The sequence below is a fragment of the Arachis ipaensis genome, chromosome B8, assembly GCF_059453495.1.
Source record: "Arachis ipaensis isolate K30076 ecotype BB chromosome B8, ASM5945349v1, whole genome shotgun sequence".
In the NCBI taxonomy this organism is placed as follows: Eukaryota; Viridiplantae; Streptophyta; class Magnoliopsida; order Fabales; family Fabaceae; genus Arachis; species Arachis ipaensis.
The window spans coordinates 123,657,315-123,671,200 of NC_142443.1; the positions used below are offsets into that span (position 1 = coordinate 123,657,315).

A 13,886-nucleotide genomic window follows, 5' to 3' on the forward strand; every position below is an offset into this window, starting at 1 on the left:
TCAAAGTTCTCCGAGAGATGATGGTATGACAGCAAAATTTTTTCAAAGATTTTGGAACATCCTCAGTGGTGATGTTTTGCGAGCAGTTAGGAGCTTCTTCTTAGGAAGCAGAATTTTGAAAGATTTTAATCACACTTAGATTTGTCTTATCTCCAAGATTCCAGATGCTAAAGATATGACTCAGGTCGGACCAATAAGTCTATCTTCATTCTTTTATAATATTATATCTAAAATCATTGTACATAGACTTCAGGGTATGATGAACAAACTAATTAGCCTACGTAAAGCGCTTTTATTAAAGGCAGATTAATTTCTGACAATATCTTAATTGTCCATGAGTGCATGCATTACTTGAAAAACAAAAAACAAGTGCTCATAACTGAAATGGCCCTAAAATTAGGGGAATTGATTCTCTCAATTGTTAAAAAAAAATTGAGGGAGTAAAGTGTAATCTCTAACCCTTCATTACTCTCTCTCTCTCTCTCTCTCTCTCTCTCTCTCTCTCTCTCTCTCTCTCTCTCTCTCTCTCTCTCTCTCTCTCTCTCTCTCTCTCTTATGTTTTTTCTTGGTCTCACTTATAAAATTAATGGTAATAGATCACACTTTACTTCCTCAATTGTTAAAAAAATATTGAGAGGATCCATTCCCTAAAATTAGATATGAGTAAGGCATATGATAGAGTAGAATGACACTTTTTTTGTTTATTTTGGAGAAGTTTGGTTTTGATTCCCGGTGGATTATGTAGATTCCAGAATTAGTAACAACTGCTTCTTATTTTGTCATTGTGGAAGGCAACCCTATGGTTTCTTTAAACCAAATAGAGGTATCCGACAAGGAGACCTTCTATCTCCCTACCTTTTCCTTTTCTGTGCAGAAGGTCTATCCTTCTTGCTACACAAGGCAGAACAAAGCAGACTAATTCAAGGTATTCAGGTTCACAGGCGATGCCCCAAGGTCAATCACCTCCTTTTTGCTGATGATTCCAACTTATTCTGTACGGCTAACCCTGAGACATGTTCAAACATTCTGCATTTATTTACTTCTTATGAAAGCATCAGTGGTCAGAGGGTGAATCTTAATAAATCTGCTATATTTTTTTTTGTCACAACACTCTTTCTACTACTCGTACACAATTGGCTAACTCTCTAAATATCAATCACATTGAGGCTCAAGACAAATATATGGGCTTGCCTTTTATGATCTCTAGATTTAAAAAGGCTTCGTTCAGTATGATCAAAGAGAAGGTGCGAAAGAGAATCCAAGGATGGAAACGCAATCTCTTATCTTCGGGGGGGTAGACAAGTATTGCTTAAGGCTATCAGGGAAGCTATTCCTATTTATACATTGTCTTGTTTTAAATTACCTAATGGTTTAATTTCAAAAATTCACTCTCTACTCTCTCAGTTCTGGTGAGAGCAAAAAGGATCTGAAAGATGGATGGCTTGGATTAACTGGGACACTATGACTCGCCTAAGAAGAGAAGGAGGTCTTGGATTTAAAGACCTTAGAATTCAGAATTTGGTATTCTTAGGCAAACATTATTGGCGATTGGTAACGCAACCAACTTTTCTATTATCCAAAATCCTAAGAGGAAAGTACTTTAGAAATGGTAATGCTATAACTGCAGAATCTTACCTCCTTAGGGATGGATGAGCATATTGAAAGGTCGAAAGATAGTTGAAAAAGGTCTTAACTGGGCGGTGGGTATTGGAGAGAACATCTGAACCTTTGAGGATCCATGCTACCTCCTCCGTATCCTCTAATGATCTCGGCAATGCCAAACAGACAGGTTATTTCCAATCTTGTTCCACGAATGGTAGATTTAATTACCGAAAACAGGAATTGGAATCAGAGCCTCATTCAGGAATTATTTCCCTAAGACGTTTCTAACAGTATTCTTGCAGTTAAAATTCATGGGAGTCATGACAAATTGTGATGGGATTTGAACGATTCCAAACATTATGATACTGCTTCAGGTTACAAAATCGGCTACTTATTTCACCACTCACCTCTTGAACTTTGCCCTAATCATATGCAACAGAAGAAGCCATGGATTGAACTATGGAAGCTGAACTTGCCTCACAAAATTAAGATATTTATTTAGAAAGCTCTACATGACCGCCTTCCGATTCTTGCTCAGATCCACCACTACTGCCCATCTACATAGCCAACATGCCCCTGTTGTCAGGAAGCAACAGAAACGATCATTCACTGTTTGCTCTATACTGTACAAGTAAAGAAGTATGGTCTCAAAGTTCCCTTAGAGACTGTCTTCCCTCGCAGAGTTTTGATGATTTCTAGACATGGTGGATTGCAACAACGAAGATGCTTAACTCATTGAAGAATGCTGATCGAAACCCCCAATTGCTTGCCATCATTTGCTGGCACCGCTGAAAAACAGGCAACCAGTTAGTTTTTAAAGGATGTACTTCAATGTCGTCTGCCATTCTTGCAAACCCCGTCAAGTTACTCCTGAAATCCAGAAAACCTCCATTTTAGCTCGTCGTTCCCATGAGGACAATTCATAATTTCACACAATTCACCTTATTATTTTCTTTTTAGGTAAAATACTAAATTAGTCCCCTACATTTGGGCGTAATCATGTTTTAGTCCTTAGGGTTTAAAGTGTCCTATTTGAATCCAAAAAAGTTTCATTTAGTTTCAATGTAGTCCCACCGTAAGGTCAAACTTAAATAATTAACGAAATGTCCTACATGGCAGCAGTATATAAAAACAAGGTCGATAATCTGGAGAATAAGTACAAGCTCCAGAGACACAAAATCAATCATAGATGCATCAATACATTTATTTATCATTCTCTTAGTTCTATAGAAAATATTTCATTAAATTGTAAGAAAAATAATAAATAAATATATTGATACTTCCACGTTGATTTTGTGCTTCTGGAGCTTGTACTTATTCTCCATACCATGTAGGATATTTCGTTAATTATTTAACTTTGACCTCACAGTGGGACTACATTAAAGCTAAATGAAACTTTTTTAAATTCAAATAGAACACTTTAAACCTTAAAGACCAAAACAGAATTACACCCAAACGTAGGGACTAACTTAGTACTCTACCCTTTCTTTCTTTTTTTTTTAGTTTATTCTTATTTTAACTATACACCATTGGATGTATACCATCATCAGTGTATTTTTTAGGAGATTCTCACTTTTCACTATGCTGTTCTATTTTGGACACTCTTGTATTTTATTTTTCATTGATTAATAAAATATAACCTACTACCTTTGGAAAAAAAATTTTGATCAGTTATAGGAGACTGAGAATAATTAGAGCAAACCTCAATGGTAATTACTGGTTAGTATAAATCATCTAATAAATTACTGAAAAGGATTAGACAATTTAATCATATACAAAGGGCATTGATTTTTTTTCTTTTATGAACATTATAATTTTCATACACAATCATTTTCTATACCTACTTTCTTTTTCTTATTAAAAGTTCTCCGTTTTTACACTATAACGACTCTAATACTAACCAACTTAATTTATGGTGTACTGCATGTGAAGAGATGGTAAACTTCTCATCATAGAAGACAAATCACAAACCAATAACATAAAATTTTGACTATGCAAAATATGAAGTACAGCTATTCAGGTAAATTTCCACAATCTAATATCACTAGAATTGTGTGTGGTAACAACTTTCTTCATTCCGACAGCTAGGCATGTGATAGAAGGTCTAGCACTCGTAGGAATGATATCAATATTTAGGTAGTTATCTGGCAACCTTCTTCCTTTCCTTCTCTGAAAGGATCCTGAAGGGCTTGATATCAATTTATCCTCCATGATACAACTTGAAACAATGGTACCATCATTTTGATTCACAAATCTTAAGATACCGTCTATTCCGCCAACAGCTAGTGTTGATCTGTCACCACGCATATGTTGCACAGAGTATATTACATTCGGACTCACTCGTTTGCCCCACAACTGTTTCCTTGTCCTGCGTGATGAGAACAAAAGAGGTTCAGGACATGATAAATAAAATGCAGCAAATAGTCTGTGGTTACTGGTTAAATTATAAAAACAGATCACAAAGGGTATATGCATGAAGTAAAATTATGTTAAGATGAAATAACAAGGCCCAAACCTTAACAATGGGTGGATATTTTAGTATCTGAGATAAAAATACAGTGTGCAGCCAGATACTTGCTTACTTGTGGAGAGAAGGATAGAGATACAATTTCTACGTGTGTACGCGCGCATGCGTGCAGGTGTGTGCGTGTGCGTGTGCGTGTGCGTGTGCGTGTCTCTATTTCTATCTGTATGTATTTCTTTCTAAATGACAGAATCCAAACACAGCCTAAAAGGTCCTAAATTTTTCAGAATGATACAACTAGGCAAGAGGAATGTCCAAGCAAACTTTATTAAAACCATTTAGTTTTGGATTTCTATGTACATATATATTATACTAGCTTCACATAATTAGGTGTCCAATGTCCTTGCTTAATTAATGAACAAAAATTAGCCTGTATTACGGCATCGTTTGCATACCTAAGGTCCCAACAATAAGTATATCCAACAGCTGATCCTGCAAACAGTAGCTGAGAGGAGGGATTTAAACACAAGGTCCTTATACCTGACAGGAAAACCATAAATTAGATTCAGTTGCAGCACAGAAAGAATAATGCCTTTGAAATATTTGGTTCAAAACAGAATACAGCATTCTACTAAAATCCTATCGTTCGTTCTTATAGCATGTATAGTACTTCTACCTTACTCCCCTAGCATTTTCTTAAACCCCAATTAGAGTCAGAAGGGATTCTTCTTTCTTAATCTTTTTCCTAACATACTACTGTTTCTAAAACTTATTACCAAAATATCACCCTTTTCCAAACTATATACCCAGATGAACTGTTCAAAACGGTGGCACCTTTTATTTATTTATTTATTGTGTTGACTACTTACTAGGAGGCGCTAAACCGAGAAGCGCCTTCTTTAGTTTAAGCACTATTACATTTAGGAAATAACAAAATATGTTACAATTTACTTGATTAAGGAATATGAACTAACCCCAATGCTTTTACATAACTATGTAGTACTTTATGTCATTAACTCTTTATATTAGTACGTTTTATTTAAGTTTTTTATTATAATATTCTTTCAGATGAATTTATACTCTTTACATTATTTCCGGGCTTCTTTCATATTTTTCATACAGTCTTGTATGTTTTTGACAAAACTTAGACAAACTTTCTCTTTAAAATGAGGAATCAGTTAAAGTTGAATTCCCGCATTAATGCAGGGTCTGGGAAAGAGCCGCACCCAAAGGGTGTAATGTATGCAACCTAATTAGAGCATTAAAAATACAAGAATTGATTAATGTTAAAATAGGAAACTTGAGCCTTCAGAATAGAGACAATGAACAAATGAGCAAGTAGCAGAAGAGAATTATCAGCAAGAGGTACCACAAAAGGTGTTTGTGCTAAGAAATGGTTGGGTATACTGAATGAGATCATGCTGACAAAAATAGCCAATTAAAAGGGATAAACTATTACCTCTGCCATCACTTGATCTAAGTGTTGTCACTTGCTGGACAGAGTAAGGATCTGAAATTGTAATACTCCCCGAAGTGGAGCCACTCAATATAAGTTGATCTTCACTCACACATAAACAAGTTACAGGTGCCGAATGCATCCTGCAGAGAGAGAGTTGCAACGATGAATGTTAGATGACATATTAAGTTACTGAAGCTACACATAAATCAACCTATAATTTTCCCCTATTCACGTAATATGCAATTTGTATTCTTTTCAACGCAGCTGACTATTTTAGGACATAAAAAGAGGCACAGGGGACACACTCTCTCTTACAAAATACCTTATTATTTGAGAACAGCTCCTGCTGTACATGTCAAAAACACGAATGGCCCCATCATCATATCCAACCATAGCTTCTGGATCAAAATAGCTGCAAGTACAGAACAATTTGTACAAAAACTTTTCCAGTATGGAGCATTGTAATTCATGGCTCTTACTCTGTGTGTGTGAGAGTGAGAGAGAGAGCTCTACAGTTGGCGTAAGAAGCTATTCTAGAAAATTCAGCCAAGGATCTCTAGCTGCAAATCCTTATATGTAAAAGTTTATGTCTATCTTTGTTGCCCTTTACTAGGTTTTAACTAATGATTTTATTTTTTTTCTTTTCTCTTTGCTGTTTATTATAGCTTTAGACTCTTGATCATAAAGTCCTAAACATACGGTCAACTTGGTTTCAGAAACATATTCCGTTTTTATTTCTTGGTTATGTTTGGTTGGAGGGTAAAAGTGGGACTAAACTCACTGGTGAAGAAACCTTTTCAAGGAGAGAAGTCACAAAGAAACAAAGGTATTGCTAGAGGATGCACACTCCTAGACAAAATTCTTGAAAGATGAGCTGGAAGTAGGTTTCTGAATGTGGCAGCACGGAAGGTAGCAGATAGTGTGGGTTCGTAGTGGAAGGGTATGTTGACATCTGAGAATTAGAAAGCCAGATGTGGTTGATAACTTTTAGTAGCCCACGTATGTTTGAAGGAAACTGCAGTGTTCTTTGAGAAAGCATTGTAACAAGTAGAATATAGTTTTCCAGGAAAGAGCCACTAGAAATGACATATTGGTGGGTTACTGCAAGATTGAGTTGCAGTAACTTGTCAGAAATGGAGATGCAAGTATAGGCATAGTGTTAAATACAGAAGGAAGCGCCAAAAGCACCAGAAATCTGCAGTTTCTATAGTCTACACTCTACACAGAGAACAAAATTTGCATAACATGTCATTTCTAGCCGTTGAGTATTGGTTCAAGTCCCATGATCATAAAAAATTACAACATAAAAAAAGAACCATGCAAAAATTTAAATAAACATTCTAACTCCATGATATCATTGGTGCAATGTACCACCATTAATAATAGATGCCAAGTTGTATATCATGCCATTGCTTCACCCTATGCATAGAAGAACTTGACTGTCTTGTGAAATAGTTTAGAAAATAAAATTAATAGCCAGATCATTCATTTTTGTTTACCGCATGCATGACCCTTTTACAACTGCACCTTCAGGGGAAGAAAATATGCTTCTTTTCCCATTCCGCCTCCAAATGCATAAACGACTACCAATTAGACCAACAATCTACAGATAATTAAAGAGGTTTCAGAAATCACAGAGCATGCATGACAAAAAATAAATAAATAAATAAATAAAATCAGAGAGCATACAGACACAAGCAAGCAAGAAACTATAATCACGAACTGACGAAATCATTTTTTTATGATGGCAAATAGAAACTGGCCCAGAGATGTTTAACATCATAATTAAATTCAACAGAAAATTTGAAGCAAAAGATACATGAACATGATAAAATAATGACCTTGTGATCAACTACCATGACAAGGTTGACGTTAAGTCTACATTCTTTTGGCAACTATCAAGTCTTCATATCAAATAAAAGATAACATAGATAATAATCGTGCTTTCTTTAAGGAATGCAAAAGGATTAAGAATTAACAAATTAAACATTTGAGATAAAATTTGAGAGTAACTAAGATTTTTTCCACTCCCAACAAAAGCTTATACTATATTTTAAACAGGTGGAATCATGTCTTCCAAGACAAACAGTAAAATACATATAATATTCATCAAGCCATTTCACCTTGCTCTCGTCAAAATCAAAGTCAACCAGAGGAAGCATAGCTGGTACTGAGTACTCTTCTATGCATCTATAGCTGTTTACTGACCAGAGACGAATAACCTAACAGAATGACAAGAATAGTTAGTATAAGAGCTAAACAAAATAAAAAAATAAAAACCAAAAAATAACAATCACAACAACAATAACCCGTTTACTACTCGGTGGGGTCAGCTACAAGTAAAACTCAACTAAAATGAAATAGCAAAATAACCTTAATTGGAGGAAGTAACATAAACAAGTACAAGAAAGGAAAGTACCATGGGTGTAACATCTCCTAAGAACACAATAGAGAACATTGTCTGGATATCAAAATATTGTTGTAGCAGGATCATAATTAAAAGGGTATACACTAGGAGAGCAATAGGGAGGCAAGGGATTGAGTTCCATGGTCAATATGTCGCATTCCTTCATCTAGTAATGACCCTATTAAAGATCCAAATTAGATAATACACTAGCAGCTTGATTCATCTAGCAAGTAGCAACACAAAATCTATAGTTACAGGAATTTGTAGCCACTGCTAACTTATTTAATGCACTATAATCTATGTTGAATCTCCATTCACCTTTTTTTTTTTTCTTTACTAAGAATAACAAAGTTATAGGGACAAGTATAGTAGCTTTGATTATACCTGCATGCATCATTTCAATTTTTTTCACATTATCTTCGTAGTTTCATCTAAATATATATGGATAGAGGTGAGCATTACATAGAAACCTTCCTCTTAATTTCCATTTTCCCTACCAGCTCTTCAACAACACAAGATCTTCACATATTGTCTAATATAGAGGTGAAGCTGTATAAGGAGGTACCACTATTCATGCTTTAAAAAACACAATTTTCAAGTCATAAACCTACTTTATATTTAGTACATCCAATATATGAATTTTTTGTTTCCATAAGCAAAGTTAAATAAATAGAAAAATGAAAGTTAATAATCCATTAAGAATTTAGTATACAGTAAAAATAATGAAATATGCAAATAGTGTATTTATTTACCTTATCACCCACACCTGTAGCAACTGTGCCCATTTTCATTCGGCACTGAGCAACCCTGATTTAAAATCCAAGCAGGGAACATCAATATCCATCCAACCAATGATGTATTGTATGTATATCACACAGACACACACCAAAAGGGGAGGGGGGAAAAGGACAAAACAAAACTAAAAAAGATGGCATGTAATACAGAATTTCACATTGAGAATCCAACAATACTCTTTGAATTGGAGTGACATCACTAAAAGATTTTTTGTATAACCCACTATGGTATGACAAACATGAATGACTGTAGTGAACATCACTGGAGTATGGGAAAAATGCCAGAAGCTAGAATAGTATTTCCATATGAGTACAACATTAGTATTTTTTTTCTTGGTAAGCAAGAATCTGAAATTCGCAAGGATCATTTGATTGGCAAGCATGTATAACAAACATCCTAAGAGGCATATTATGGATAATGTACTAGTCAAAGTTGTTAAAGATAAGTCTTGACTTCATAGGAAAATGGAAAAGAATGAGAAGTGAAGGCTGAATGTAAGTCAGCATAGTTTGATCGCTTGAGTGCTTAGGTATAGATACACCACAGTATCAGTATATATAGTCATTGGCTTTTTTAACATTGCCCCTCAGGTTTAAACTTATCAGCTCTAAGCTTGTCATAAGTAAGTTGTTATCAATGACGATGAGAAAAATATTAAATAAACACCGTTAGATACAGCTAAGATAAACACGACAAAAGAAAGCCAGGAATGTGTGGAAATAGCCATCAACTCCTCATCCTCCAAATATGATTTATCTCAATACCAAATAATAAGACCTTTCATAGTGTCATGTTCTCACAAAATTATTCACAATTGTACTCGCAATCTACAACAGTACAACTTTTACATTGCACTAGTATTGACTATGAAAATTTGAAAATATATACTCCCAATTGCAAAATCCAGTTACCCGTGTCTAGTGTCATATGGTGGGTTCTAAAATGCATCCAAAAAAGTATCAAATCAGTGGTAAAATTCTACCCTTAACATGGTCAAGAGGATTTTCCAATTGAGAGAATCCACCCTCATGAAAAAATTACTCTTATAAACTATGAGCCAAGAAGTATAGACAAAGCTTTTGCATAATATCACCGGGGAGTATGTGAGAATTGAGAAGTGTTTGTATCATTAGTCTACCAAGAATCAGAACAACTATGCAAACTGAACTGATTAAGATGTAAAAACAAGAAAAAAAAAGGACAACTATGTCCTATGTGTCTCACGTTTCACTGGTAGGAACCTTGAAAAATTAAGTTTTGTAGAGGCTTGTGTGTCTCCACTAAAAATGGTCAAAAAACCTATTTGCCATTTACCTTCAATAGTAACAACAGAACGACATATATGCAGATATGCACATCACCAAGAAATTAAGTACATGCTATCAAAAAGTTGAAATTACCTGGTTGAATGACCCTTCCATTGATCAACATGAAAGGAACCATCTTGAAGCGCCAACCTATGCTGTTCCATAGCCATTTCTGCAAAAATTACCCTCAGGGGCTTTTTCGGGAATTCAGAAGAACCCATCAGCTTCCTGCGATGAAACTCTCGCAGCGACAAAGATTCAATGACGGCATTCCTTCATAAAAACCAATCGACAAAAACACACGCAAAATTTCAGTGAGGCACGTGATGAATCTGCCCGTTATTGTTCAAATTCAATATACTAGGGCTTAAAAATTAGGAAAAGATGAGAAGAGGGAGGAAGAGAATAACCATGTTTTGCAAACGAGAGTGCAGCGAACGAGCTCGAACATGTCGAGGAAAGCGAAGATCATACACAGGATGTCGTGGTCAAGGGACAGGGCTGTAGTTTGAGTTCTCCGGCTTTTCTTTCTTTCGTCGGCGGTGGCTGTGGAAGCGGGGTCATTGGCCGCCGCCGGTGAAAACTGTTGCCGTTTGCTCATTGCTGGTTGTCACATAATTGCAACTTGCAAGTCCTTGGTTGGAAAAACTGTAGTGCTGAAGACAGCTAAGCTTATTTTTACAATGTTTGTGTGGATAGAATATAGATAGTACTCACTGGCCCCGGTGGATGGTCATTTGGCCAATACTATGGTGACGAAGGCTATTTTGTTCTACATGTGCTTAAATGACGTGGCTGTATTTATTTGCTAATTAGTATTTTTTAAAATATATGCTGATATTATAGATTATAACACAAAATTTATAGTATTAAACTTTTTATATAAAAAATTATAAGGGACAAAAATTTTGTTGACCAAGAAGCCAAAGATTTCGGTAGATAAAAAAAAAATTAATAAATTTTTTAGTTATTATTTTTATATAAAAGAGTTTAACTTTTTACTAATAATTAATTTTAATATTTTTGAAAGAATTTAACGTGTATATTTTTATATTTTATTAAGTATTAAATCTATTGCACAAATAGAAATAATTAATTTTTATGTTTGTTATTTAAAAATAATATTTTTTTTTATATATAAAAATATAATTAGATATTAACATAAAAAATTTATATTGATAGTTATAAAATTATCTCAAATTTATTTTTTTTTAAACAATTGAATCTTGATTCTAACTTTTAGTCACAATATAAGTATTTTTTTAAATTATATGTAATAAATATTTGAAGAAAAAAATAAAAATTATAGATTAGAAAGATAAGTAATAAAAATTTAAAATTAAATAAAATATATATATATATATAATAATATTTTTTATTTAAATTATATTATATTATTAATTTTGTTTTTTTAGAACAAAAAGATAGAAAAAAATAAAGAATCATAGAAAAGAGAGAGAAAGATAAAAAAAAGAATGAGAAAGGGAATTTGTTAATTTTGGAAGGTAAAAAAAGTTTTATTTTAATTATAATAAAAAATATCTGGTGACATATTTTGATTTATCAAATTACTAATATAAAATATAAATTATAAATTATATATAAAGTGAAAAGGATGGAGAGAAATAGAAAAAAAAAGAGGTAGATAAGAGAATGTAAAAATGAGATTTACAAATTTTAGAAGAAAATATTTTTTCTAAATTTTAATAAGAGAGTGTAAGACCCAAAATTTTCGAAAAAATATTATTATGAGTTAATTTTAATTTATTTTATTAAAGATAAATTAAAACAAATTTTGATTAATTGAGTTTAAAATAATTTAAGGTTTTATCTGATTTTATAATTATTGAATTATTTTCTATATTTGAATAATAAAATTTAGCAAATATAAAATAATAAGAATTTTATATGGCTTGGTTTAAATAATTGAAATTTCGAAATTTAATATTAATATTTTTATAAACAAAAAAAATTAATTATATCATTTTATATTTTAAATTAGAATATTTAACTAAAAGCCAATTAACAAATTGATATTTAAATAATATTTTTAAAATAATTTTAAATGATTAATTTAAAATTTAATTTAATATAATATCTCTTTATGTGTGTGTGTTTGTGTGTGTGTGTGTCTGGATGAAGGGAGGTAAGGTGAGTGACGGTGAATGTGGGTATGGGCTAGGGTAGAATTAGGGTTTCTGATTGGGAATTTAGGGATTTTTAGGCAAATTGGAATTTTGTTAAATTTTAATAAAATTAAGAGATATTATATTAAATTAAATTTTAAGTTAATCCTTTAAAATTATTTTAAAAATATTATTTAAATATCAATTTGTTGATTGGCTTTTAGTTAAATATTCTAATTTAAAATATAAGATAATATAATTAATTTTCTTTGTTTATAAGAATTAAAGTATTAAATTTCAAAATCTAAATTATTTAAACCAAATCATATAAATTTCTTATTATTTTATATTTATTAAACATTATAATTTAAATATAGAAAATAATTCAATAATTATAAAATTAGATAAAATCTTAAATTATTTTAAACTAAATTAATCAAAATTTATTTTAATTATTTTTAATAAAATAATTTTAGGGATTAAAATATTTAATAATAAATAAATCTAAATTAACTCTTAATAAGATCTTCTAAAATTTTTAGGTCTTACAGAGAGTGTCATGTGACACATTTTAATTATTAAATTAGTTAGTAATATATAAATATAATATAACTATATTTTAATTTAAATTTTAATTTAATTTGAGTGCAATTAGATAATATCATACTGTATATTTTGATCGATAAATTTGTAATTAGTCATTAATAATGATATATAAAGATAGAGTGAGTGAAAGAATGAAAAAGATAAAAAAAAAAAGAAAAAAAAAAGAAAAAAATTCTTTAATTTTATAAAAAAATTAATTTTAATTATAATAAAAAAATAATACATTTTAGTTGTAAAATTAGTAATATATAATAATACGTGTTCTAATGTTGTGAGGGGTTGGGACTTGAGACATTGTATCACTGTCAGTTTGCATCTCCAATTGGCATAATTAGCTCAAGTTGATGTAATATATATTTTTTTTTTCATAAGATAATGATTAATTTTTTGTAGATCTAAATTATATTTAAAAGTATGTCATTTGTTAATGAATTATTGTACATGATGAAATTTAAATTTTTGACATTTACTTAAATGAATGAATAAATTATCCACTCAATCAATACAAATTGGTTTAAGTTAATATAATGTTAATAATTATAATTTGTAATCTTGGGCACTTTTGGTGGACATACTTCATATTATTGTTATAATGTGGGTCTGAGCTTAAATATTTTTAATCAATAAAAAATTAAGAATTTTGAGTGAAATTATTTTTAGTTCGGTTCTATTTGGGTAGAAAATAATAATAATAATAATAATAATAATAATAATAATGCATTTATTATATATTCTTATTTAAGATATTGTGTAACGATCTAATTTTTAGTATGGGATACTTATACTGAAACATCGAGTGTTACTAATTTGAAACTACATTGATACTTTTATTAATAATATCAAACCTGTAATTGGATTAACGGAACTCGATATTTATGAAAAACCTTTTTTAAAAAAAATAAAATCGCAACTAAAGAGAAACACAAGATTTTGCGAACCAAAACGGTAAATAGATACACACACAAATAGGATAATATATATATATACAGTACCCAAAAGATGAAAAGTTAGCTACTCCCTCATGGTTATGAATATATACAACTCAAAATATCTCCGAGGTCTGACCTATATAGGAAGCCATTAATCTAACACTCAAAGTAGCCTAGTCTTCTAGCCTTGT

The 13,886-nt window shown here is 31.6% G+C and overlaps 1 protein-coding gene across 1 annotated transcript; it reads right to left on the reverse strand.

Moving 5' to 3' along the window:
• Positions 1-3,554: 3,554 nt before the first annotated feature.
• Positions 3,555-10,791, reverse strand: LOC107613256 (F-box family protein with WD40/YVTN repeat doamin). Its single transcript, XM_016315172.3, has 9 exons — positions 10,445-10,791; positions 10,128-10,307; positions 8,685-8,739; positions 7,649-7,747; positions 7,025-7,128; positions 5,848-5,937; positions 5,526-5,665; positions 4,522-4,606; positions 3,555-3,970 (listed from the first exon to the last, which is right to left on the reverse strand). Exons 1-9 carry the CDS (start codon positions 10,633-10,635, stop codon positions 3,619-3,621), a joined length of 1,296 nt encoding a protein of 431 aa, XP_016170658.1. The 5' UTR covers positions 10,636-10,791; the 3' UTR covers positions 3,555-3,618.
• Between the last annotated feature and the right edge of the window lie 3,095 nt (positions 10,792-13,886).